We start from the raw sequence: 26,790 nt of genomic DNA, 5'->3' as shown, positions 1-26,790 counted from the left end.
CACAGTTAGTTGGACACATGGGGCAGCAATGTTTTGTCTCTACGACTTCTTTGTAGACGAAGAAGACTACAGAGCAAAATGGCTGCGCCCATGAGTAACGTGGAGGAAATTCGCAGTCGGGTAATCTTGGGAGAATTTGGTGTAAAAAATGTAAGTTGTTTCTGTAACTATGGCAACGACGTTCTTGTTTCTCTGTGTACTGTATGTAGATGTACCAATGGCGTGTGGTTATGTAATGTATGAGTTTGAACGGCTCCGGTGTGCTGCTGCAGCTGGTACTCCGGTCAGTTAGAGACAACCGTTGGAAACACAGAGCCTCGGTGTTAAACTGTGTCCTCCCATAAACACTAAGTTAAGTAAAATCTAACATTTATTCTGTTAGATGTAACTAATGGTGGTCTTAGTAGATAGAATGTGTTCAGTTCTTTATGTCCCACAAAAAGAACTGGATATGTGAAGACACGATCCACATACAGCATGTCAACAAAGTTAACCACACTCAACAATAATATTAGCAGTGAATAAAACCGCTGGACATTCTAAAATATGTCAAGCTTGACTAAACATCACTAGACGCCATAAATATTTTGGGAAATATTTGTGTTGCCATTAAACTTCACCACATGTTTAGTTATTATATAATATTAAGTCGCTGTTGATCCTTCAGTTAGCGAGGAACTATAGGTTTGAGATTCAAGGCACTCTGCTCAAACTTTTTTCTTCCAGTTAAGCCGTTTGAGTCTCCAGTGTAAAATTATTACGTTTGTAGTTTAAAAATTGTATTTTATATACGAATATTTATCTCTTATTGAGTAAAGTTTCCGTAAGTGGTTTGAAAGTTGTCATGATTTTCTGCCTGATTCAGTGCGGGTTAGGTTTGAGATTCAAACATGATTTCATTTAATATTGATCCCTGTTACCCGATGACATGCTGGAGTTTACAGTCGACACTAATATACCGATGAGGTGACGATGACAGAACGTTAACGTAGAATACTTTATCATATCTAATTTGTTGGTTAAAAACCCGCACAAAAAAAAAATCAGAAAATTGTTCATGAACAATATTTTCCCACCACCATCTTCATATCTCCTAGATCCAGGATTTCCCTCAGTGTATAATAACCCCACCAGGCTAAGCGTTGTTTATCTATTTATGTATTTAAAACGTTAGCATTTTTTTTTTCAGACTTTATTGTTGGTGTTCAGGTATTAATCTTTCAATAACACACAATTTTGTGATATTTTCAAATTTCTTGTCAACTTTAAATTTTTTTAACTGAAAAACACAGCAAGCTGTTGGATGAATGACTGTTCCAACACACAACCATCAGACTTAGCAAGTTTTCTGGGGGAAAACCTTGTACATCCCTCATTACTGAGAATAACATGTCTTTCACTGTTGTGTCTCACTACTCGTTTGTAATTTTTATATTGAATAAAACACAATTTCTATGATTACTATTAAAACTATTATAATGAGTCTCAATTTGTGTCAGGTTCACACAACAGATTTTCCTGGAAACTACCCAGGCTTTGATGACACCTGGGACATGAAGCGATTTCAGAAGGTGAGTTTTATGGTCTGTAAAATAATCCAATGTTTTAAACCTTTTGCTTTCAGAACCTTTATCCTCAGAGCTGATGGTGTTCTGAACAGTTGTTCTTAGTGTCGGCTGTTCTTCTCCCCTGTTCGTCTGCAGAATTTCCGGATTGACGTAGTGCATCTGGATGAGAACAGCATGGAGTTTGACATGGTGGGGATCGATGCTGCCATTGCTAACGCCTTCAGGAGAATCTTACTGGCAGAGGTCACATTCCTTCTTTTCAATCAGTCTACTGACACTTTACAAGAATAAATCACTTTGCTTTAAAAAAGGCAGCAAAAAAAGCATTATCTCTGAATGAGAAGTTTGAATATTTGGTGGCATTTGATAATAAACTATTTTATCATGATTCACTCTAAGTCTGTTAAGAATATGAAGAACACAGGTCTTTCCCAAAGTTTAGGTGTCTTTTATGGCTTAAAAAAATGAAAATTCAATGTTAAATATCTCAGGAAATAAACCCATGTTTCTCTAATGATTAGAAGCAGAAACTAGCCTAAAGAGCAGCCAACAGGCTGGGAACATGGAAGACAATCAACTAGCAGCCCAAATATCAACCAAATACTAAACCATTACATTCAAATATATCGAGTGTATTTTTATATTGATTTAATTTTTTTTTTAATGAACCATGTCTGAAACTTTTATTTTTGCTTCCAGGTGCCCACCATGGCTATAGAGAAAGTGTTCATCTATAACAACACATCTATAGTCCAGGATGAAGTTCTGGCCCACAGGCTGGGCCTCATCCCCATCAAAGCAGACCCTCGTCTGTTTGAGTTCAAGAATACAGGTGAAAGCAACAAAATGAATCCCTGAGAGATGGTAGTGAACGGCATTACCCATTATGCTTTGTAGCCTGACCTGGGGTATTGGTGGACAATCGTACACCAATCAGGGTTTTCCCCCACAAAACTTGCTAAGCCCTGTGCTCGGGGCACCAGGGCAGTCATTTGTCCAGACGGTTGCCATGTTTTTGAGTTAAAAAATATTTAAAGTTGATAATAAATTTTAAAATATTACTTGGTAGTTATACATTTTTGGAAGACTGGAAGATTAATACCTAAACGCCAACTATTAAGTCTTAAAAAAGGCAATAATAAAAAAAGAAAAGAAAAGTGACTTATTTTTTTTGCATTTATTTTTAAGCGATCATTGGAGTTACTGATGTTTGTATTTCAACTGACTTTGTTAAAGCAATAATTTCTTAACATTGGATTTATTTCCCTACTGAATAAATTGTGTTAAATTATTTATTTCAGTGCTAGATTAAATCAGTGAAATAAAAATAGATTTGTTAATCTATATTAAGTTTTTTGTGCATCATTGGTGTACATTATAAACATTATAAACATAAAATAAAATTTTTTCAGGTTGTATTTTGTTCTCCACTCATCACCATTTAACACAATAATACACAGGTTAGTTAGCATTGATACATATTCTGATAATAACACTACATGCTGTTACCTGCGGTGTGTAAAAGAAGCTGCTGTCCAGTTAAACAGACTGTTGTGCTGTTCTGTAACCTCCAGGTGAAGAATCTGCAGAAGAAGACGCTTCAGAAATAGACACCATTCAACTCCAGCTGAAGATCAAATGCAGCAGAAACCCCCGAGCCAGCAAGGACTCCTCGGACCCCCGAGAGCTCTATCTCAACCATATGGGTGAGTCCAAGGCAGAGTTTTCATCACCCTCTCTCCCCTCCACCAAAAAAACGAGATAAGATCAGACTTGTGACGTCATAAAAAGTGACAATCACACATTTACTAGTACATTTCTGTCTCATTTCAGTTGGAAGGAATGACTGTGTAACCAACTTGTTTTACCTACAGGTCCAGCAGCTGTAACAAAGTCAGGATGGATGTCTTTCTGTCCCCTTTGTCTCCTTGAGACAAAATAAAGTCCTAATGTTATTTCCTGTGTCTACTCCTATATTTCTTTTCACAGTTTATTCCAAACACATAGAGTGGGTCCCCATCGGCAACCAGGCGGATGTGTTTGCCGACTCATGCATTCGCCCCGTGCACGATGACATTCTGATAGCACAGCTGCGACCCGGACAGGAGCTGGACATAACCATGCACTGTGTCAAAGGAATTGGTAAGATCATACAGGCATGGATGTGTTAAATATGCACAGTCATGTCATGTAGAGACAGGGATTGGTTCTTTTTCTCTGAACTTTGCCCAGGCATGAAAATTCATCCAAATGTTATTGAATTGTTTACATAAATCAGTTTTCTTCTTTAGGACAAAGGGGATATTTCACCATGGTAACCAATGATCACATAAGCTACATGGTGCTGTTCAAATAGCCTCTGAAATAAAACATTTATACAAACTAATTCAAATCATATTTTATCAAGTGTCAACAAAAAGTCATTTCAGGACTCAACATGAAATTACAACGTCAAATCTCTTTTAACTCATGTGGATATATGTAGCATTTTTATAACAACTTAAGTTAACATGGTTACTTGATTTTGCTATAAAGTAGCATCATACTGCCCCTTTAAGGTCGTAGACTGAGGCGACCCTGACAGTGTGTGGTTGTGGTTTCAGGTAAGGACCATGCTAAGTTCTCTCCTGTGGCGACAGCCAGTTACCGCCTCCTCCCAGAGATCACCCTGCTGGAGCCGGTGGAGGGTGAGAAGGCGGAGCGCCTGAAGCGCTGCTTCTCACGGGGCGTCATAGACTTGGAAGATGTCCGGGGTGAGGAAGGAGGAAAATGCTCAACAATAAAACCAGAAACTTTCTAAATAGTAATGGTATTTTTGGTTTGCGGATCTCAGGAAGAAAGGTCGCCAAGGTTGTGAACAGCCGACTGGACACATGTAGCAGGGAGGTCCTCCGACACAACGATCTGAAGAACTGCGTGAAGCTGGGAAGAGTTCGAGACCATTTCATCTGTATGTCTGTAAAAACTGCCACTGATGTGTAGCTGCTCTGAGAACAGGCAGCCACTCATGAGACAGAATCATTAACTGTTTGCTAACCTGACCTGTGTAGTTCTGGTCTGTTTAGAAATCAAGGCCGGCCTGGAAGTTTGTAAAGAAAATCTAGAAATGATAAATTTACACTCAAAGTATGAATATATTAGATCATCACTGACTAACATCTGCTCTATTCATTAATTTAAAGGAGCAGTAGTAGGTAAAATTAAATTTTTTGAAACTTGCATAATGTTATTCCCTCGTCAAAAACATATCTAGACTGTTGCCTTGATTTTTTCATGCATGTTTGAGAAATCCTTTAATCTCCACGGCAACCATTCAGAAATGCCCAAACACTTGCTCTTATTGAGCTCTGCCTTTTCCACATTGCTCCTCCTCTGAGCTTCAGTCCCCAGGCGGAGCCTCATTCTTACAGAGCAGCCCTCCCCAGTGACTCCCCCACTCAGTCCCTTCAGACTAGCCATAGCAATTAGCAAACATCTAGTGGAACTGTGTATCTGCTGAGCTACTTAAACGAGCTACTTCTCAGTGCAACACTGGTAAAAACTTTAAAAGGTTAATAGAGGAGTCATCTTGTACTGACTTCCTGAAGGTGGAGTTTTAGAAAGAGCAGCAATTTCTTAAAGAGACAGTCCCAATTTCAAGGTGTAAATTTAGAAAGTCTATTTTCTCTTTTTGATATTTGTGGCACACGCATATATATATATATATATATATATATATATATATATACACAAATACATATATAATTGTTATAACAACGGTATGTACTTGCTTGTGCTATAAAATGGCATTGTGCCTTGAAAACACATGTTTCTTCCCCTTTAAAAACAGATTTAAATGGATTTACCTAGAAGTCTCACCAGTGGCCACCAGGTGATTCCCTAAACCTCTTGACTTACCAGTTCAAGGAGACAGTGTTCTTTGAAGTTCTTTCCAGCCATGCTACCATTAGCAATAGTAGGACGTGGCCATATTCCAGTGAGTTTGTGCCAAAGGACAGAAGAATATCATCAGATCTGGTGCTGTGTCCTACAAATGGAAACATTTTTACTTTGACTTGGTTTAAAAAGCTCAAATCTGCTGAAACAAACTGAACTATCCTGCTATTCCTTCCACCATCTGAGAGTTTCTTCTTTACAGATTCACTGTGATATGATTTCCACCTAGGAAACCACTGCTGATGTTCTTTGTAGAACTTAAAATATTCTAGTTTATCCCTTTAAAACCTGAGTCATTGCTGTTTTTTTTTTTTTGTTTTGTTTTTTTTACTGATGGTTTGACATCTTTCTCTTTAAGTGCATCTATTATCCACATACAACCCAGTGTTCTGGGATTGCTCCCAGATTGATTGATCAGATTGATGTGGGAGGGAACATCCTCTTTGTAACATCATCTGTAATGAGATCAGCTTAGGTAGTAGCAGGTGATGAATCAATCCTATTTTTATTAGATTATACTGGATTAGGGCCTGTTTGATGGAGTTCCCACGTTAACAGCAGTGTTTTATTCGGAAGTGCTAATCCAGATCTGCTCTTTCCTTTTCCAGTCACCGTGGAGTCGACGGGCATCATGCCTCCTGACGTTTTAGTCACAGAGGCCATCAAAGTTCTTATGACCAAGTGCCAGATGTTTCTCAACGAGATGAACTCTGTTGACATGGAGTGAACTGACTTGGTTCCTGAAAGCACCACGGCGTCTGGATCAATCTGACGGCATCAACGTCTGCTCTGAAAATATTCTCCAGGCTGAAGTGGTTCTGATCGCGACACTCATTTTTTCCCATGTACTCACTCTGAGGTTGTTTTTTTTTCTTTAACATGGTGGATTAATGAAATCATCAGCCTGATGATCTCAAATACATCAGCATGATTTATTTCTCTTGACAACGGAGATAAATAGAGACTGCATCACAGAACAGTGAGCAAAAGTTCAGCTTGGTCCAGCAGGGATTGATCATCATCAGTTTCTGTTACTGCTCTGAGTGTCTCATGTAGAAACTGAAGTTTTCTCTAACCTTGCTAAGTTCAAGATCAAATGTTTTTGCAGATTTAATTAAAAAAAGAGAAAAGAAATAGACTCAGACTCAATATTCATCTTCCCAACAGATTTCAACAAATGGAGAATCTTTATCAATTGGTTCCTGAGCTGAATCCCTGCAGTTTACAAAGCAATCAGTACGGTGAATTATGCAGTCAGCCTGGGACTAAACTTCATCCTGCAGTACCACAATCACACACAGACACACACTGGGATCCTGTTAGAGTCACCTTTCAACCCAGAGACTCTCCACCAGAAGCTCATCCAACCCACAGTACTGAACTTCCATCTGTCAGAACCATCAGCACTAGCGCTCCCCCAGGGTTGTGTTCTCTCCCCACTCCTCTCTGTAGTCTACACTAATGACTCTACATCAATGGAGTCATTTATGTAGACTACTGAAGTATTCGGATATCATTGTTAGCGGTCTGATCCAGGATGGTGATGAGTATGCACACAGGCAGGAGGTGGATTGGCTGGTCCACCGATGCAGTCAGAACCACCCGGATCTTAACCCTCAGAGACTACCTGACCCCTCAACAACACTGTAGATCAGGTCTGGCTCCTAGGAACACGATGGATCTTTACCTGAGACACTTTCCAGAAGAAGGTTTAACAGACACTGGATTACTTGAGTCAACCCAGGACGTATGACCCACCATAAGTGGGTAATCTTCTCAACAGATGTCATTCATTCTGTCCTGTTCGTCCATCATTGTGTGGTTTGACCCGTCCACAGAACAGAACTGGTCCAGACTGCAACCACCAATTAGGGTTACCGAGAGGATCATCAAGGGTGACCTTCCCTTTAAGCTGGACTGGTACAGGACAAGGGTCAAAGAACAGGCAGCTAACATCTCTGCAGACCCCACACATCCACAGTGTGGACACAAACGGTGTCCACACCGTCTCTGTGGACACAAACTGTCCACACCGTCTCTGTGGACACAAACTGTCCACAGAGACAGTTTCTTCCTCCCAGGTTGTATCTCTGAAGACAACACAAAGAGCCCCTTTCAACCAGATGCTCAGTCTACAGTGAAACAAATTAAGCATTTTATTCCACTGAAACAAAATAGATTTTTCTTTCTTTCTAAAATAACAATTGGCAGCAAATTTGTGTCTACATTGTTCATTTTTCCTAATTTGTTTCCCCTGTAGTTGATAAATTCCCATTTTCTACGCTGTGATCGGAGCTTGGAAACAAAATCTTGGCTAGTAGATCTGATTGTGATCTTTTAATGACCAACATTTTATTTCTACCTGGAAGTAATATAAATGTTTTTTAGCGGCTCAGGAAAAACCCTGACTTCAATCTGATGGAGAATTAAATCAATCAGATTGGACTGAAGTTGAGCTGAAGATTAGGGTGATGGAAAGGAGGCCGTCAAACATATCCATTTGAAATATGGTTAAAATGAGTGTGACGCCATTCTGACGTAAACTGACTGACATCAATATTCAGAAACAGCAAGAGTAGTCACAGCTGAACAGAACTACAAAATGTTCCCAGCAAAGCAGAGAAGCTGGGTGACGGAGGCCTCTCTGGGTAGACCGAGCTCTGTGAAGGCTAATGCAGACACTTGTGTGTCTTTATGTAATAATTTCTGTAATGACTTATTATTGTTTATGGAACTACCGCTACATTAGCGTCGGAAGTGGCACGCATTTCCCAGAGGCGTCACTTCCGCCTCCTTAGTAACTAAAGAAAATGGCGGCCGTCGTGGAGAGAGTTGATGGATGTGTTGGATCGCTGGACCCGGACGCTGTGTCGCTCAGACAGACCAGCTCGCTCCAGGAGCAGCCGCATCAGAATAACCCACTGCTGGGCCTGCCCATCGTGGCTATCGAAACCATCCTGAACTTCCTGTCCTACGATGAGATCAGCATGCTGCGCTCGGTAAGCAGAGCACAACAGGGCAGCTGGAGGGCTGCGGAGCTAAGCTAGCTCCAGCCCCGGACAGGCTTCGGTCCCACCGGCGGGCTGGGAGCCAGCACTGCGGGGCCCCGGGTGTCTCCGCACACCTTCGGGAGGGGTCCGGCCTCGGCCTGGCTGGGTGCTACTGGGAGAAGTAGCAATAGGTTGGTGCTCCTGGAGAAGCGGGTCTGCAGGGTCAATGTCATCATTGATTAGTCAGTATTCATGGGTTTTAAGATGAACTTAGACAGTGTTGAAGGTTAGGAGGAGGCGCAGGTGTTTTCCTGCTCTAGCTGCTAACTTTAGGTGACCCAGGTAGAGGTGGCCCACTTTTTCACTCTGTGAACTGACCACGGGATTAAACTATGTTTGCAGAGAAAACAGGAAGCAAAACCTGATGGTTGTTATTAATAATTTCTGCTCAGACTAAACAGATTTAAAGAGGAGACGCAAAATCAAAGGAGGTTTATTAGCAGAGCCAGCCAACAGCTGATGGAGTCATCCAGGACATATTGCTGTGGAATATTGAACTGTTAGCATGTCATGATATCAACATCAACAATCTTCAGTCAAAGGCTTTTGGAGATGTGTTGCAAGACTGACTGCTACAGGAGTTTTGTTGTCTGGATCATGAAGACTTTAAAGTTGAGAGGAGCAGTAAGATGTAATTTATCTTTGACTGGGCCTTATGTGTTCTGAACTGGTTCTCCAGGAGTGAACTGCTGGACCGTAGTGAAAATGTCCTAGATCTGCATGATGTAGATATTGACCTGTGGTGTGTGTGTGTGTGTGTGCCGTGTCTCCTGCAGGTGTGTAAGCGCATGGACATGATCTGCCAGCGTGTGCTGAACCAGGGCTTCCTGAAGGTGGAGCGCTACCACAGCCTGTGCCAGAGACAGGTGAAGGCTCAGCTGCCCAGGTGAGTGCCATGCTGCCGCAGAATCACCATGGAAACATTCTGACTGCTGTTCTGAACCCCAGAGGCTCCTAAAGCTTCTATCATGTTGTTGTTGTTGTAGGATCGATCCAGCGCCACTTACAGGATAGTCAACATAGTAACGTTTTAGTGTTTTGTGTGTTTGTGTAGTTGAAGACTTTTTAGACAATTATCTGTATATCTATATAGATGTTTATAGGTATATCTCAAAAGTATTCACACCCTCCTACCCTGCCAGAAATGTTGGGTGTGGTTGCATGAAACATGACCACAAGTCGAGAATGTTAAAAAGTTTGGCCAACAAAACAGAAAACACTTGATGAACCAAAAATATTTTATCGTTTTTTGTTTTGTTTTTTTTAAATAAAACAGTCTCCTTTATCTGTAAAGGAGACTGTACAGATTTAATGGGAAAAAAAATCACAGTAAGCTAATTTTTGCATTTTTAATGTAATGAACTTTGTGGCCTGCCAGCAGTTTAAATCTGTCAGTTTTGGATCCCAGGACAAAAAGTTTGGATACCACCAGTCTAGAAGAACCTCTGTTACATTACGGGGTTTGGTTCCATAAACATCCATAAGTGACTAAATAATTTCAGTGTTAATAAAAAGTGACTTTTTAAAATGTTTTTTTTCTCCTTTCGTTATGTTTCTGCGTACTGAACCCCAGATCGGGTTTATCAGAGGATCAGATCAGAACGTGACCCTCAGCTCAACTCTGTCAGGCTGAAGCTATATCCAGTAACACATCATCTGTTTATGAGTGTGTTAAGGAATCCTTTTGTATTGTGTTGCCTGTGGGTGGGTGTGTTTGCTTTTTAATTTGTCTTCCTTGTTCCTGAATAGAGTGTGTTCTCCTGTGATATGACTAGTAAAACACCTCCGTAAAAACATCTGCGTGTGAACAGAAGCTGAAGAGCTTCTTTAGATCCTCCAGGAGGCATGGAGTAGGTGTGGAGGGCTTGCTGAAATTTGGGCAGTAATATATGTGTTGTAACAATATTCCATGGTAATAATTCTGATGCCATTCGAAAGTGAGTTTGTTTCCAATGTGAGGAAAATACTGAAGAGGATGTGGGTTTAACCATGAAGAACTCGTCAGATCCTTGTTTGAAAGAACATGACGTATTGGCAAGACGTATCTGTGTATGTACCAAAGGGGCCTCAGTAGTTTGGAACAGAACCAAACATAATGGCAAGAGATTGTTAGGTCAGCTCCCCCTGCAGGCTGACCAAAGCTACTGGAGACTGACAGGGATTCTGGGGTGAAAAGGGGCAGAATGTTGGATTTTGGTGTGACTTGAACTCAACCAGCCTGAGGAAACTTGGACTAAGCTGGACTCTGTTCCCGCTTTAATCATAAAATCCTCCTGACTCATGGATAGATAGGACAGTCTTGCGTAGTTTTTAAATGTTCTCTGTTCTCTTGATGCGTTCAGGCGTGAGTCAGAGAGGAGGAACCATTCGTTGGCCCGCCACGCAGACATCCTGGCTGCTGTGGAGACGCGCCTCTCTCTGCTCAACATGACCTTCATGAAGTATGTCGACTCCAACCTGTGCTGCTTCATCCCCGGAAAGGTGAGATGGCCAATACACATGCACACTCTCACACACACACACAGGCCTCCTAAGGGCCTCCTAAGCTGTTCAGTTGATACTGAGGATGTCCATTTTTACTGTGGGAGTTTTTTAGACTTTATTCTTTTATAACGGACTAAATTTAGCCTGGCTATGTATTTTTATAGCAACACCATTATGCAAAATGGACTATTTTGAGCTACGCATTATGTTTCAGTGTTATTCCCTCATCAAAAATATACCTCGAGTGTTTTTGTGTATGTTTGAGAAATCCTTTCATCTCCCATGGCAACCATTTAGATGTGCTCAATGCCCGGTTGGACCAGACCATTTCAAATTAGATGGTGTGCAAGTGTTTGTTAAATGGGTCAAGTGGTCCTTAGCCTGAAAACGTTTGAGAACCACTGCTACAAAAGAACACTATGTGTCTGTAAAAGGCATAGTTCTGCCCCTGTAAGGTAAATCTGGTGTAGTCACATTGCTGTTGCTTTTGTTAACTGTTGTTTGGACTCTGTAGAAACATATTTTTATTTTGTCTGCACCACCGCTGCATGTATAGCTGATTGACAGACATGTCTGTCTCCATGCTGTCTCTGAGCCTGTTTGATCACCTTTCTCTGGCATGAGACTTCCTCCTCTGTGTGTTGAATGCCAGAGATATTTCCTGTTTGCTCTTAGAGCTGCTGAAGGTGTTTACCCAGTGTTTTCTGGATTAAACCTCTGCAGGAAGTAGCCTCCAGGTACAGAACGGTCCTCTTCTCTCCTGTACCTGGGAGTCCAAATGACAAATGGCCGTTGTGCTGAGATAAGCAGGCAGTGATGTTTCTGTTGACAGGTGATAGACGAAATCTACCGCGTGCTGCGCTACGTGAATTCCACTAGGGCCCCCCAGCGGGCTCATGAGGTCCTACAGGAGCTGAGGGACATCTCCTCCATGGCCATGGAGTACTTTGACGAGAAGATTGTCCCAATCCTGAAGAAGAAGCTACCTGGGACCGATCTGTCTGGACGGCTCATTGGTTCCGCACCAGGTTTGCTTCCTTTGGTCGCTCATGGCTCCTAAAAGTTAGCCTGAATTTTTTAAAACTGCAGAATATTACTTTTATTAAAAAAAAAATTTTATATGATTTTTACGTATTTTTTTTTAAACTGTCACCATGTCGCGACAGTTGATGAGGTAAGTAATTTGTGAAAAGATTGATTTTCTCCCTGAGCTGCTATTGCCATCTGAAGAAATGCACCTCTCCAGATCAGACACAACCAATCAGAGCCAGGGGGAGGGTCTTAGCGCTGTCAATCAACCTTGCGTATGCCTTCTCAATGTGCTAATGGCTAGTTAGCATGGCCGCCGATGACGGTGGTTAAACGTTTTTCATGGAACAGCAAGTCTTTGTTCTACACTGCACATTCAGGAGCAGGTACATGAGGTTGATTGACAGTGCTAAGACACTCCTCCTGACTGATTGGATGTTTGTGATCTGGAGCGGTGCATTTCTTCAGAGGGCAATAGTAGCTCAGGGAGGAGGTGAAGGAGATTGATCCATCAACAGGCTATCTGTCTCATAATACGTTGTCACGGCAATATGTTATGATTAACTTGCATGTTCCTCCTGGTTGTGAAGCACCGATTCTGATTGGCTGCCATGTCTCCTCAGTGGCTGGGCCCTCCACCTCCCTGACCACCATGTCGCTGCTGGCCAAGAACACGCCGTCCCGCTCCGAGATGACCAAGGTGCAGCAGCAGGTGAAGGTGAACGGGGCGTCCATGACGGCGCTGCGGCGGGAACTGCAGGAGGTGCGGGTGAAGCAGCTGGAACAGCAGAAGCAGCTGCAGGACCAGGAGCAGAAGCTGCTGGAGCAGAGCCAGGTGATGGGCGAGCAGAACGCCCGGCTGGTTGAGCTGGAGCACAAGCTGCGCGAACTCATGGACAGCAGCGCCGCCATGGGGGAGGCCCGGTCCTCCGCGCCCGCTGCCACTGGCACGTCCGCGCCAATGGTGGCGAGCAGCGGTGCGTCAGTGGCCGCAGCGCATGGCGGCGCGGAGGGCGAGGGCACTTCGTCGCTGAAACGCAGCAGAAAGAGCTCAGACCTTCCACGACAATCCAAACGGCTGCGCAGCAGGAAGTGACTCGCTGCCTCGTGTAAGTGTTGTAGCCAGTTTCCTGTTTTGACTGACCACACTCCATATCCAGTACCCCACGTCCGCCTCACCCCCCTCCCCCCACTCGCCTTGCATCACGTGCGCCATCTCACTCATGCCATGATGTGGACGTGCTCCAGCCGCGTCAGACTCTTCACCAGCGTTCTGAAGCTCACCGACGTCAATAGACGCATGACCGAAGACAGGCCAGGACAACGTGGACATGGTCAACATTAGGATGTCTCCCAGAGAATTGGTCAGACACGCTGGTGGTCAGCAGGCTGCAAGACAACACGCAAACGCCGCACCAATATGCCTCCGTTTCACCCAGAGAACCAGAACCCTGTTCACCAGGAGAACCCCGTTTACCAGGAGAACTCTGCAGGTGTGTGTGGACTTTTCAGGCCCTGTCCTCATTATTTGTTCAGTCAGGTCCACTTCCTACTGTGGGCAGTCCACAGCATAGGTCCTAATCAACAGTGCTAGAAGCTCCGCCCCCTACTGGTGTGACCCAGTCAGCGCAGCCAGTATGAAAACTCCTAACCACCAGGATGTCCTCAGTGTGTTGAAGACATCGGCCCACTCGGTCCACTTCTCGTCTGATGCTCATTTTCCTCTAGAGGGCGCTACTGAAGGTTGAGGTAGCTTGTTTGAGATTCCTGTTAAAGCAGAGGTTGCTCAGATTTTTTTTTGTATTATTATTATTATTATTATTATTATTATATTTTTTAATGAAGTAACATTTCAGCATTATTCCAGTTTCACACCATGTGACCCTCGGCTGCAGCTTGATGTGAGACGTCCCCAGAAGCTCCTTCATTGCCCAAACTCTCCAGTCTTTGCAGATAAATCCCATAATTCATAGTCCAGCTTCCTTCGCTCTAGGGACAAGCTGGTAACCATGCCAACATTTTAGGTTTTCTAAAGCCACTAAAAGGTTCCTGCAAGTGAATCTCCAGAGAGAGAACCACACTGATCAGAGTCCTGTCCAGCTCAGTGGGGGCATAAAGTGGCCCCTCCCCAACATATTGCTGGCTGAAAGTAGAATTACCAACTAGAAATAGTTCTGTTCCTGGGAGGTAAGGCGGAAATGGAGCCCCACCTATCTTTCTTAAGGTAACGGTTCTTAAACTACAGCTGGCAAGCTGTTGAAGATGAGAAGTCTATATTTTTATTTAAAATCCTACGTTATCGATTGGATTATTAACAACTGCAATAATAAACGGATCATTTTGGCAGCAGCAGGAATAAAACGATGCTGTCTGTGGTCCTAATGGCGCTGGGTAAAATCATGTTTTAGATTTCTGTTAGAAATACAATATCCGCCTACTATGATCCATATCTGGCATGTTCAGCTCACCCACCTCAGTTGGTGTCATGTGTGTAACGTGTCACAAGGGTTTAGACCCAGTTTTAAAGCTAATAAGTGAAACTGAAGGATATCATGAAGGTTCGGTTCGGCCCCGGGGCTCACCCAGAGGAAGAAACCGATGTCGACATCATCATGCAACCTGAGCACCGCCCAACACAACCGGCGTCCATTTAAAGGTCAGGTGTCCGTTCTCCTTTAAATTCCTGGGGGAAAAAAAGGTTTGAACTTTCCGATTCCTTCTATTAAGAAACCACACAAATACAATCTAGTAGAAAGCAGCCCACGGTAGGCCCTAAGGAGCAGGTTTATGCTCGTTCTTTCCCTTCCAGTCCTAGTGAAAACAGAAGCTGTGAGTGGTTTGCAGTGATGACGGAGGAGCTGCAGATGCTCATGGTGAGCAAGGTTTCTCTGCTACTGTCCTGTACAAACTCTCCTCCTGCCTGGAGCTCCTAGTTTAGCTGTGAAGTCATCGTGTGGCTACTTTTTTCTTTCTTTCGAAGCGTTTCTGTTGTTTGGACAAGCCGAACCACTCATGGCATGACTCTTTGGAAATGCACTTGTGTGTATAATAGTAACACTGGGCTTCAGAACATGCAATGTAATCTAGTGGCTTATAATGAGAGAACTTGTACTGTAATCTCCATGTACTTTAAGGTGTAGATTGTCAATTATTTCATGTTTGTAAACAAAGAAACTTATCTTTTAAGTTGGCCAGTTTGGGCCTGACTATGAAGTTTTGTTGCACATATTACTGTTATGATGTATAAACCAAACCTATTAAATCTCTACAGCTGTTCAGCTCACTTTCTGGTTTTTGTGCCATCTATAAATCTTCATATAGGTTCTCGCTGAGGTAGAATAGTTCAGTTTGGACACACTGACTCACACACACATACATCTATAGATGGATTATAGTTGCAATAAGCTGGAGCCAGAACCAAAGAATTTATTAAATTAAAAATGCGAAAGTTACTTAGATTTTTTTTGTTTGTTTTACCTACTGAACAAACTACATTTATGTATCTGTTTATTATTAAACAGGGTTTCCCCCCAGTGTATTATAAGCCTGGTGGGCCACCAGGCTTGTTAATTATTTGTCTTTCTAAAATGTTTTTAAAAAATTTTTAAGACTGGTGCTGAAGTATTAACCTTACATGATTATCAAGATTCCTGTCAACTTTAAATATTTTTTAACTCAAAAACACGATGGGCCGCTGGATGAATGACTACCCTGGCACCCAAACTTAGCAAGTTTTCTAGGGGAATCCTTGTTAAAGATCCAAAACACAAAAATGGTTTTGATGTTGCCTTATTAAAAGAAAAACAGACAATTTCTAAAGTTTGGGATCATCAACTGTTTGTTTTTATTTTAATTTTGTTGGCCAAATTATTACCACTCCTGACTTGTACTCAGGGGCCACAAATGAACGCCTGCTGTCATTTGTTTCTTTTCTTTCTCCTTTGGATGCCCATAACTATGTGTACAATAACAAAATCCCATATAATTAGTTTTAGATAACTCAAGGTCTCACTATTTTTACTGCATTTTCTTCATAAATACGATTTTATTTTTTTTTGTTGCATTTATTAGAAGTAAATACTTTAGAATTGCAGTCTGAGAAATCATAAATCTGAACCTAAGTATCTGTATTTAGCATAGAGTAGGCTAGATAAAGCTAACTCTTTATGCAGGCGTTTGTTGTGCTGCTGGGTTGTTTTAATATTGATTTTCAACCTATTGTAAATTCTCATATGTTCAATGGAATTCAAATTCAGTTCAAAAATACCTTGTTAATCCCAAAGGGAAATCAAATTTTGTTGTAGCTCATTAATTCAGATTCTTCAGAGTTATTGTAGACGTTGATGGCTACAAGAAAGATCTCTTGCAGCGGTCTGTATTACAGGAAATCTGAAGAAGCCTCTGAAGATATTCTGTTTTCACAAGACAGTTTCATGAAGAGGATGTTCAGTGTTGTCCATAATTTTCTTAACTTCATGAAGAATCCTTCTTTGCATCGTCATCTCCAGAGGTTCCACGGTCGTCCCCAGAACAAAACCAGCCTTCATCAGGTTTTTGAGCCTTTTTAGGTCCCTGGCTCTGATGCTGCTGCCCCAACAGATGACGGCAGAAGAGATGACACACTCAACAACAGACTTATAGAAGATCTGCCACATATTTCTGCAAACCTTGAAGGATATTAGCTTCCTCAAGAAGTCCATTCTGCTCTGTTCCTTTTTATAGACTGCTTCACTGTTGCATCTCCAATCCAGTCTGTTGTCCAGATGAACACTGAAATATTTATACTCCCCTCAACCACCTCCACTTCTTATCCCATGATTGAAATAGGGTTTGATCTAACCCTGTTAGTCCTGAAGTCAACAATCATATCCTTTGTTTTGTTTACATTCAAGATGAGATTGTTCCCACACAATGACGCAAAGCGTTCCACCAGATCTCTGTACTCAGCCCTTTGTCCATCTCTTACAGACCCAATAACTGCAGAGTCATTCGAGTATTTCTGGAGAGGACAGAAGTTGGACTTGTGCATGAAGTCTGAAGTGTAGAAAGTGAAAAGGAATTATACGAGTACAGCTCGCATCATTCCTTTTCACAGGGGTCTCTTGTGTTGCTGACTAAATGGTTAGACACAGTCCTTCAGTCTCATAAACTGTGGTCTGTTTGTGAGGTAGTCATAGATCCAGGTAATTGTTGAATGACAGTATCACATTTAGTCATATGATTCAGGTAAAGGAAGTTCTGGAGCTGTTTTTCATCTACAGTATCTGCTGAAGAGGCCTTTTTTCTCTGTGTGCAGGTATGTCTGGTTAGTTGTAACATGAAACTTCAGCCGCCAAAACCCCCACACACACACACACACACACACACACACACACACACCCCCACACACACGCACACACACACACACACACACACACACACACACACACACGTACACACACCCCCACACACACACACACACACGAAAAGACAGAATGTCATACGATACTTGGCCATGTCTGAAAACAAAAGACATGCTATTCATTTTACAGCAACACACTTGCTTCTGCTCTGTGTTCTTCAGGGCGAACAGACTGCTCTGATTTTACAACCTTTACGTTTAAATAATGTTTACTTCTGGTGACGCTTCAGATCTTTCATGTACATGGAACAACCTGGAATAAGCTTTTCAAAATTGCAACTGTGTTGAGATTTAAATAATCTAGAGAAGTTTGGTGAACAGAAAAGGAGAAGTACAGAGGAGGCTCATTACAAATAGGAAATTTGCATAACTGTAGGAAACTGAGATCATTTTTACAACAGAGTAAAAATAAGAAGGTGTGCTGCTGTTTCATTATCAGGTTATGGTGTCCTGGGACCTTGTGGAGTCCCACAAGTCCCACAATTAATATATTTCTGTATTAAAATTGTATGCTTTTTATTGGTGTAATGTCATGTTCTTATCTTAAATGTCATGTTTTAATTTTCACTGGAAGAAGAAATTTATAACAGAAATAAAGGCTCAAAACTGTATGGATTTGTTTTGTTATTCATGGGGGTCATGGACCACAGAGCTTTGGATAGCTAAAATATGCAAAGACTTCAGACGCCCTCTAAAAACATGTGCCTATTTCAATATCCTAAACACGAAATATACTTTAATATGCCTTAATGCACAGCGTGGAAACCGTCTTAGCACTACAACAGAAGCTAACGCCTACAGTCTCCCTTATCTCCTCTTTTGGGGGTAAAGCCAATCAGGTTGAGGTCTACTGTAATGCGTTTCATTTAATGTTACTAAAATAAAGGAACTTTTATTCTTATTGATTGAATAAACCAACGTGTGCCTTGTCCTGTTAGCTGCCTGAATCAAATATACAGGCTAATAATGTGACATGTGAAACAGAAAGAAAAGTAAATTTTCCTCCTTTGTAAAACACATTAGAAAATGACACAGTTAGGCAACCTGACCCACCCATACCGTTTGCCTAAGCTGCCACTTCGGGGAGCAAACCCCGCACCCCCAGCCTTCCCCAAACTGGCACCTCTCATCGTCACCTGGAAGCTACCGTAGCTCATCTTTCGTGAGAAGTTAACCCTCCTATTATGTTCGTTTCTGAGGTACAGCAATAATGTTCGTGGGTCAATTTGAGTGTTTTATCATGCAATAGTGTCAGAAACCAAAAAATTCCTCCAAAACATTTTTTTATCTGATTATTAACTCTAATACTAACCATCTCAATCAAAATTTGTGCAATTATGTTTTTTTTATTTCTCAGAAATTAAGGATTAATGACGACTCAATTACTCATTTGGACATAAAAAATGGGATTTACATTTTTTATGTCCACTGAAAAAAACCTAGACACAAAAAAACAATAATTTCCTTGAAAGTGATCGTTGGTAAATTTTTTTATATTACATTATTATTTTTTTTTTTCAAAGGGTGATCTTTATAATTGAACTTGAGACACACATACTGTTCCGGGTCAAATTGACCCGTCGATTAAAATCAAGACAAATGAGTCATGCAAAGAGTATTCATGATTTCCTCCACTTCTACTGAGTGTCCACTCAGTGTGGGTGGAGTTTGCCCACGGGAACAGAATAGGTTCCCGTCAAAAGTTGTATGAACACCTGCTTTCTCGCAGTTCATTGTGAAGTAAAGAGAGCAGGGAGAACGTGTGTGTGTGTGTGTGTGTGTGTGTGTGTGTGTGTGTGTGTGTGTGTGTGTGTGTGTGTGTGTGTGTGTGTGTGTGTGTGTGTGTGTGTGTGTGTGGTGAAATAAGGTTCATAGCTGTAAGGAAACAAATAGAATTGGACATTTTTAATCTTTTTTTGCACTTTAACTTGACTGCCAGGTCAAATTGACCCGAACAGTATCAATGTGACAAATAGACGCAGGGGGGGCTGCAAATGGGTAAAATGAATACATTTTCAATTTATATGTAGAGTTCACCTATTAAGACAAATAGAAAAAGTTTCATGCAATAAAAATACTTGCAACTATTTTTAAACTTTAAAACTGGTCAATTTGACCCGCAACATAATAGGAGGGTTAAGTAAGAGTCTTATATATAATAAGAGTCTTATATAGGCTATAATGTAGAAGGTCCCATCATTTAGCAACTGAAGAAAAGGCTGAAGCTGTAAAGAAAAGCGTGTTAAGACATGGCAAGACATCACTGGCACTCAACTTCCTGAAGTTAGCAAATACCCAACGATATTGTTGTATGACTCCAGAAAACTACAGCAGGTCTGGACAATAAAGACATATTTTAGAACGTTCAAATATCCAAGACGTCGAGACCACAGTCTGCAGTTACATAAACTGCTTCTGAAGTTTATGTAACTAGTTTTACTTCTATATGACACAAAGTAAAGTTCATTAGCACCTAATATGAATTGTACTCGCGGCTCATTACATTTACATTTTCTTCTAGACACTTAAACCGCACAAAGAATCCATGTTAGGTAACAGAAAAGCCACAAGTTACGTAGCGAGTCTCCGGAGGGAGGAGGGGCCTCAGACTGGCGCAGGGCTAGCGGAGAGAAGCACGCTCGGACGCTCCTAGTTAATCACAATCTTCTGACTTTCAACAAAGCTGTTGGTGTCGGTGAGCAGCTGTAGACAGCGTTAGAGAAGATGGGGAACCGAGTGGGCCGTGAGGACTACGAGTGGGTCTACACGGACCAGCCGCATGCAGACAGAAGAAAAGAAATTCTGGGTAAGCTAGCTTATGCGTTAGCAACTTTCCAGATGACAAAAAGTAAACTCCGAATGACTTAAACTTAGTTTAATAGTGTTGTAAATATATGTTGTGTTATATTGTGTATCTGTGTGACAAGCTACGCTTTTAGTTTGAAAATTCTGATTGCCGTCTCAGATAAGGAAAGCTAACGGTCCCGTTTCCTCCGATTTAAGCTAACTGAGCCTAAGTTGGATTTTACGGTGGTTAACGGTTAACGCCCTTTTGAAGGAAGCACAGCCGTATCTGCTACCAGCTTCATGTCCTGTATGTTCTACAAACATGGCAATTCACAAATGCTGTTTCATTTAAAAGCCGTCATGCAGGAATAAATCTGCCTTTACTGCTGTGTTCCGCTACACGACGTTAGGGCACCACTCCCTAAAAGTAACATTTTCACCGGGTAGAGAGACGTCAGCACCGCAGCATAAATGTCTGAGGCTAATTTCAGTAATGTTTCACGGGCTCAAATGGGAGAGAAGGTCATTTGAATTATGTAAAGTTTGGGGATTTCTAACATTTCCACGTCCATCCGGTGGCTATACAACAAGTTGTCCTTCCATTCATAGACAAAATGAGTCCGGCTGTCGGGCCGAGCGGCAGGCCATGACATCCAGCACTGATGTTATGTCCACTGGCAGGCCTGGAAGACAATAGATGGGGCAAAAGTCGAGACATGTTCACAGAATTAGTCAAAGTTGGAAATCCATGGATGGGTTTTATTCGAGGATTCAGAAATTTGTTTTCGTATGTATTCAGGTTATTACAGCATTTGTCATCTCATGTGTACCGGTCAGATTTACATGCTGTCCCATTGTGTGGTCACAATTAACATCCAAGCACATACAGTTCAATCCGACTCCAATGAAGAAAAGTCAGTAAAGTTTATTTCACTTTATGGGGCGGTTCTGTCAGGTTGTTAGTCACAAATCCAGCAATTTGAGTCAACATTAAAGCTGAGTTATCACTTCTCTTAATGCACCTCAGGGTTATGGAGAGGATGAGCAACAGGATGTCCAGCTCTACATGCCGTCTGGTTCTGCTTGGAGCCGACTGGTTCTGTTGTGAAGTGAACTTATTTAAACAGGAAAAGATTAAAAGAAATCGGCTCTGGCTCGGCACAATTGCTGTTTTACAGCGAGCTCTTGCTCTGCAAAACATGAAAACACACAGATATCCCACATCATATCACATTAATATGCATTATAGACTTCTATAAGCAATGTTTACACAGAAAAATGATCTCGGGCTGCAACAGTTTTTAAAAGCTGGTAGTGGCAAGTGTCCACTTGTACCAGACCTAGTGGAGTCACTTCAGAGCAGAAAGAGCTACATGGTTGGTATCATGACAAATCTGAAAATACAACTTAATATCACTGTACATAACATAATTTTGAAAAATTAAAGCATTTGGAGTAGAAAGTACTGTATAGTGATGAGTCGAACTAGGAAGTTTGTTAGGAGTTTAGCACAATGCTAAGAGTTTTCTAGACTTTATGGTAGAGCCTGGCTATGGGTTCCAAGATGTCAATGTTAGTGAGGGAGTACAACATGGCTGATATTATTATGGCATGTAGATAGGTGTTTGTAACTAAGCCTGTCGGAATAAATAATACATTAATTAATTAGATTATAAATAAGAACAAGCTTAATAATTTCCATTTGTATGATTTATTGTTCTTTATCTCTTTTTATCAAAAACTGGATGACAAAAGTCTTCAGTCTGGGGTTTTTGTCTAAACAAGCCTGCTTTTGAAGGATTATTTTGTTTATAAAGACTTCCTTATTCATTTTATTTGTTGTTTCGGATATTTAAGATATCTTCCAGTTCCAGTGTTAAATGTTCATTAGAAATGATAGTTTACTGATCTCTTGCATTATTATTATTATTATTATTATAGGAAATTCTGGGACAATTCATTGTCCAGCAAAGTTTGTTACGACAGGCCTAGTCTTTACACTCACACTTTTGGGTTTTTGTGTCCTTCAGCTAAATATCCAGAAATCAAGTCCTTGATGGGTCCAGATCGGAGGCTGAAGTGGATTGTGTGCATGATGGTGGGGATCCAGTTCTTGGCGTTTTACCTGATCAAAGACTTGGACTGGAAATGGGTTCTGTTTTGGACATATGCGTTCGGCAGCTGCATCAACCACTCCATGACCCTGGCCATTCACGAGATCTCGCACAACACCGCCTTCGGGAACAACAAAGCCATGTGGAACCGCTATTTCGCCATGTTCGCCAACCTGCCCATCGGTTTGCCATACTCGGCCTCCTTCAAGCGCTACCACCTGGACCACCATCGCTACCTGGGCGGCGACGGCATCGACGTGGACATCCCCACTGACTTCGAAGGCTGGTTCTTCTGCACCCGCCTCCGCAAGTTCATCTGGATCATCCTGCAGCCGCTGTTCTACGCCGTGCGGCCGCTCTGCATCAACCCCAAACCGGTCAGCCAGCTGGAGCTGACCAACGTGGCTGTGCAGCTCTGCTTTGACGTCCTGCTGTACTGGACGTGGGGGGCCAAGCCCGTGGTCTACATGCTGGCCGGCTCCATGCTGGGGATGGGCTTGCACCCCATCTCTGGCCACTTCATCGCTGAGCACTACATGTTCCTCAAGGGCCATGAAACATACTCGTACTACGGCTGCCTCAACCTCCTCACCTTCAATGTGGGCTACCACAATGAGCACCACGACTTCCCCAGCATCCCAGGGCGAAGGCTACCTTTGGTCAGTACAGCCCTACAACAGTCATCTGAGAGGAATATCTATCTAAATTTATACTTGTTTCTGCTCCTTTTTATTCATAGTTTATCTTAGTTTGTTACATGATCTATTCATATTTATCAGGACTGCACCGATAAATCGGCCCCGATTTTCTTAATTTTGGGAGATTGCTGATTGGCCGATCCCTGCATGTGACGCCGATCTTATCTGTCTTTCAAAAGTCTAAAAACCTGCCACTGTCCTCCATTGCTCTTCAGAGAGAGAGAAATAGGTTTGATTGTTAGCTCCAAACACCAGGTCATGTCTGCATGTTCACAGCTGACAATAATCACCCCACTGTTGCCAACTCAGCAACTTTCCTGCTATATGTATCAACAATTCAGACAAAAAGAAAGTATTGGCCTAAATCAGAATTAGTAAGGTTTTTTAAAGATTGGTAATCAGTGATCAGCCAGAAATCTTCAATCGGTGTTCCCTGACTTATTACCGCTGTTTAAAAAGCCTGACTTGCTGATTATGAGTTTTGGCTCAAACTGATTTCTTTTTTGTCTGAAATTATTCTAAATACAGCAAGAAAGTTGCTGAGTTAGGATGACTTTTACTAACTGCAAACATGCAGATATGACCTGGTGGGCGGGGCTAACAGTCAAAGAGGACAGTGATAGATTTACTTTATTAGACGTTGGTCAAATTAGATAAGATTGGGCTCACATATAAGTATCGACCAACCACCCATCTCCCAAAATGAAGGAACTTATTTGGACTTATTTGTGCACCCCTCGTAAATCGCCAATCAGCCTGACAACCGAATGACGTAAAATATAAAATGATATGAAACCTCAGCAATGGCTCAGTCTGACGAAGAAAAGAAACGGTTCTAACCCGACTCTCCGTCTGCTTCTAGGTGAAGAAGATGGCTCCAGAGTACTACAGCGACCTGCCGCAGTACACGTCCTGGGTGAGGGTCCTGTATGACTTCATCATAGACGACACGTTGAGCCCGTACTCCCGGATCAAGAGGAAGCTAAAGGGAGAGGTCAAACAGGAGTGACCGAAACTGCAGGATCCACATGACTGAGGCCTTTTCACATTTCTCTACTGCTTCCTGCTTCCGTTCAGCTCAGTTCAACACAGGCAGATTTACTTTTGTGTTTTTCCACAAAAAGGCTTTGAATTGTGGATAAAAAGATGTTACTGAGATTTTTACTTGTTGCAATATGATTATATTTCTGCTTCACTTCAAGACCATCAGACGTTTTTAGAGTTGGGGTTGTGTTGAGTACTTATAAATCATCCGAGTGTTATGTTTTTTTTTTTGTTTTTTTTTAGTTCTGATTAATCTAGAGATGAAATGGTTGCCATAGTAACACTGTATGTTAAAATAAAATGACTCATGTTTTTGTAAGCTCGGTTTTGAAGCTTTCCTGTCGGTTTCATTTCTAATTCGTCATAACAGCTTTGCTGCAGTTATATTGGCTCTAACAGGGCAACTGCGGTGGAATAATATGAGGACCAATGGTTGCTATGGTGATTTCCATAGTACATACAAAGCGTGTGGGGGGGTTTATAGGGTTGATGCATGTTCAGTGTTGGCTATGGATCTGATGTGGTGGGTCAGTAAAGTGGATTAAACTGTAAATCTTAATCTATAGTGGTAAAAAAAACAAACTAAAACAAAGCAGATTTGTTGAGCTAAAGTTCAACCATATGTGAGCTGGTTTAAACTTTAAACTTTGTAACGTGTCTCTACAAATTGGCTGACCTTTTGACCTCCTGGCTTTTCTTTCTGGGTTCTCTGATATCCCAGTGCCGGCGCTCAGTATTTCCATCTCAGCAGAACTTTTTTCTGCATGTTGTGTTTTTTGTTGTTGTTTTTTTTCTTCCCTGGGATTCTGCTAGAATCGGACAGAGCTTAGCACCGCCTGGCTAGTAACCCTCGGGCATAGCTGCAGCTGTGTGCAGCAGCGACATGGACATGTTTCATTTTAGTCAATCAGTGAGTGAAAAGATCTTTGTGTTTCTGTATCGGTCTGCTTCACACAACCCCACCTCTGAAAATCACCAGTGGCCTGGCAAGGATGTTAAAGAAAATTTAAATGAAAATCAATTATTAGACAGTTTGAACAGATTCAGCTGTATTGTGCTGAAGGTGATCGTAAATATTCTCAGTAATGTTGCAGATGAAGGCTTCTCATGCCGAAAAGCTCGAGGGGAAGCCTGCGTCCAAATCTGTCCGCCATCTTGGTTTACCGCTCAGACTAACTAACCCACGCTAACCTTTGCACAAACATTCAAGGCCTCAGTGATGCAACTGTCCCTGTTTATTTGACAAAGGTCAATGTGTCTCCATGACAACTTGAGTGTTTATGTGGCTACCAATGCACTAAAGTTCCTGAAAGTTGGCACACGCTACAAGTGTTGTGGATGTTACAGTGATAACGGAGTGGAGCTGTCAGAACTCTGACTTGTCTCATGTCTAGAGATGCTAACAGGCGATAGTCACATCTCTGCTGGAAGACCCTCACTGCTCTGTCTGCTGCTGCTGACTGCATTGTGACCTTCATGTCCTCCACCCTGAACTGCTACATTCTAGGTCATGGATGTGAAGCACAGAGCATCATCATGGGTAGGATCTGTGCGAATGAACGGAGGCTGATGTAATATGCTGCTGTCAGAGATTCCTACATGTTTCCAGAGTGCAGCTTTTCTCCCAATATTCATCACCAGAAAAGTTTAATACTGCCTTGTTCTAATCTTCCTCCTAAAATTAAAGCTGCTCCTGCCTCATTCTGAACTTTCTGTTCGAAGCAAGCTGTGACTCAGTGAACATGAAGTCTGATCTTATTGGCATCGGTGCTCTGCTTGCTCAGTTTATTGATTTCATATTCAGTATTGTGATTTTTAACTCGATGCAATAAAAACTAATACTTATTTTCATACACTGGAAATGCCTTCTCAGTTTCAAATAGTTTTTTTTTCATCATCACCACATCCTGCCGTCATCTGGAACAGGGTGGACACCAAGTTTTCAGCCAAGAGGAACAGAAAAATAGTTTGAGGATGAAAAGTAACATTACTTTTCGTTCTAAGATGTTTCGTAACATCTTAGTGGTAAGATGTTAAGAAAAGTAACATCTTACCACTAATATTGTGACTTATGGAATACAGGTGGTGAGAATATGACAGCGATTATCACATATCTTGACCAAACTGTAAAGAAACATACTAAATATTTAAACCAAACTGTTTATGCTAACTCTTCTTAACAGTGAAAGTTGAATTTTTTTCATGATATACAAAGAGAAGATCCATTAATGACCCATATTCATTACATGCAGGTGAAATGACGAGAGAAAATGACCCAAACTTTAGTGGGCGGACATCACTTACTATGTATATTAAATTTAATTGTTCACAATAAGATCAACTACATACAAAAAAATGACAAATATAACCATGGTGAGCAATTGGTTTTCAGTTAAAAAAAAAGAAAAAAGGAATTTATATTTAGGGCGCAAAGGACAAACGGAATACAATTTCTTATTTTTGTCACAATTGGCAGCAAAATGAGCATGTAGTTTCAGTCAAAAAGCAGGTGGTAAACTAAGCCATCAGAAATGAAAAGTGCAGCAGGCTGAACTGGAGGCAGTACTGAAAATAAAACCTCTGCTCCGACATCTGCAAATGACACAAAGCGCTGGGCGAAGAGAGACAATCTGCCGCCTGCTGGTTGTAAATAATGCATGAGCCTAATTGTAAATAGTT

General features: G+C 41.7%; 3 protein-coding genes across 3 annotated transcripts; all 3 read left to right on the top strand.

Moving 5' to 3' along the window:
• The first annotated feature begins 1 nt into the window (after position 1).
• polr1c (RNA polymerase I and III subunit C) lies at positions 2-6,643 on the top strand. Its single transcript, XM_008429157.3, has 9 exons — positions 2-150; positions 1,500-1,571; positions 1,704-1,811; positions 2,268-2,400; positions 3,143-3,274; positions 3,558-3,710; positions 4,172-4,321; positions 4,402-4,518; positions 6,113-6,643. Exons 1-9 carry the CDS (start codon positions 79-81, stop codon positions 6,229-6,231), a joined length of 1,056 nt encoding a protein of 351 aa, XP_008427379.1. The 5' UTR covers positions 2-78; the 3' UTR covers positions 6,232-6,643.
• Positions 6,644-8,133: 1,490 nt separating this feature from the next.
• fbxo28 (F-box protein 28) lies at positions 8,134-15,350 on the top strand. The gene is made up of 5 exons (XM_008429156.3): positions 8,134-8,503; positions 9,331-9,440; positions 10,897-11,035; positions 11,871-12,066; positions 12,691-15,350. Exons 1-5 carry the CDS (start codon positions 8,315-8,317, stop codon positions 13,161-13,163), a joined length of 1,107 nt encoding a protein of 368 aa, XP_008427378.1. The 5' UTR covers positions 8,134-8,314; the 3' UTR covers positions 13,164-15,350.
• Positions 15,351-20,038: 4,688 nt separating this feature from the next.
• On the top strand, positions 20,039-25,973 carry degs1 (delta(4)-desaturase, sphingolipid 1). The gene is made up of 3 exons (XM_008429155.3): positions 20,039-20,274; positions 22,286-23,028; positions 23,930-25,973. The coding sequence occupies exons 1-3, from the start codon at positions 20,193-20,195 to the stop codon at positions 24,074-24,076; spliced, it is 972 nt and encodes a 323-aa protein (XP_008427377.1). The 5' UTR covers positions 20,039-20,192; the 3' UTR covers positions 24,077-25,973.
• Positions 25,974-26,790: the final 817 nt, after the last annotated feature.

The sequence above is a fragment of the Poecilia reticulata genome, chromosome 15, assembly GCF_904066995.2.
Source record: "Poecilia reticulata chromosome 15, P_reticulata-male-v2, whole genome shotgun sequence".
In the NCBI taxonomy this organism is placed as follows: Eukaryota; Metazoa; Chordata; class Actinopteri; order Cyprinodontiformes; family Poeciliidae; genus Poecilia; species Poecilia reticulata.
Note: the sequence above shows the minus strand (reverse complement) of the source record. Positions and strands in the feature narration are given on the sequence as shown.

Coding starts and splice junctions, on each gene's coding strand:
- polr1c (XM_008429157.3), top strand. CDS start 79: ATGGCTGCGCCCATGAGTAACGTGGAGGAAATTCGCAGTCGGGTAATC. Junction 1,812..2,267: donor GGAGAATCTTACTGGCAGAG/GTCACATTCCTT, acceptor TTTTGCTTCCAG/GTGCCCACCATGGCTATAGA. Junction 4,322..4,401: donor AGACTTGGAAGATGTCCGGG/GTGAGGAAGGAG, acceptor TGCGGATCTCAG/GAAGAAAGGTCGCCAAGGTT.
- fbxo28 (XM_008429156.3), top strand. CDS start 8,315: ATGGCGGCCGTCGTGGAGAGAGTTGATGGATGTGTTGGATCGCTGGAC. Junction 11,036..11,870: donor GCTGCTTCATCCCCGGAAAG/GTGAGATGGCCA, acceptor TTCTGTTGACAG/GTGATAGACGAAATCTACCG. Junction 12,067..12,690: donor GCTCATTGGTTCCGCACCAG/GTTTGCTTCCTT, acceptor ATGTCTCCTCAG/TGGCTGGGCCCTCCACCTCC.
- degs1 (XM_008429155.3), top strand. CDS start 20,193: ATGGGGAACCGAGTGGGCCGTGAGGACTACGAGTGGGTCTACACGGAC. Junction 20,275..22,285: donor CAGAAGAAAAGAAATTCTGG/GTAAGCTAGCTT, acceptor TGTGTCCTTCAG/CTAAATATCCAGAAATCAAG. Junction 23,029..23,929: donor CAGGGCGAAGGCTACCTTTG/GTCAGTACAGCC, acceptor GTCTGCTTCTAG/GTGAAGAAGATGGCTCCAGA.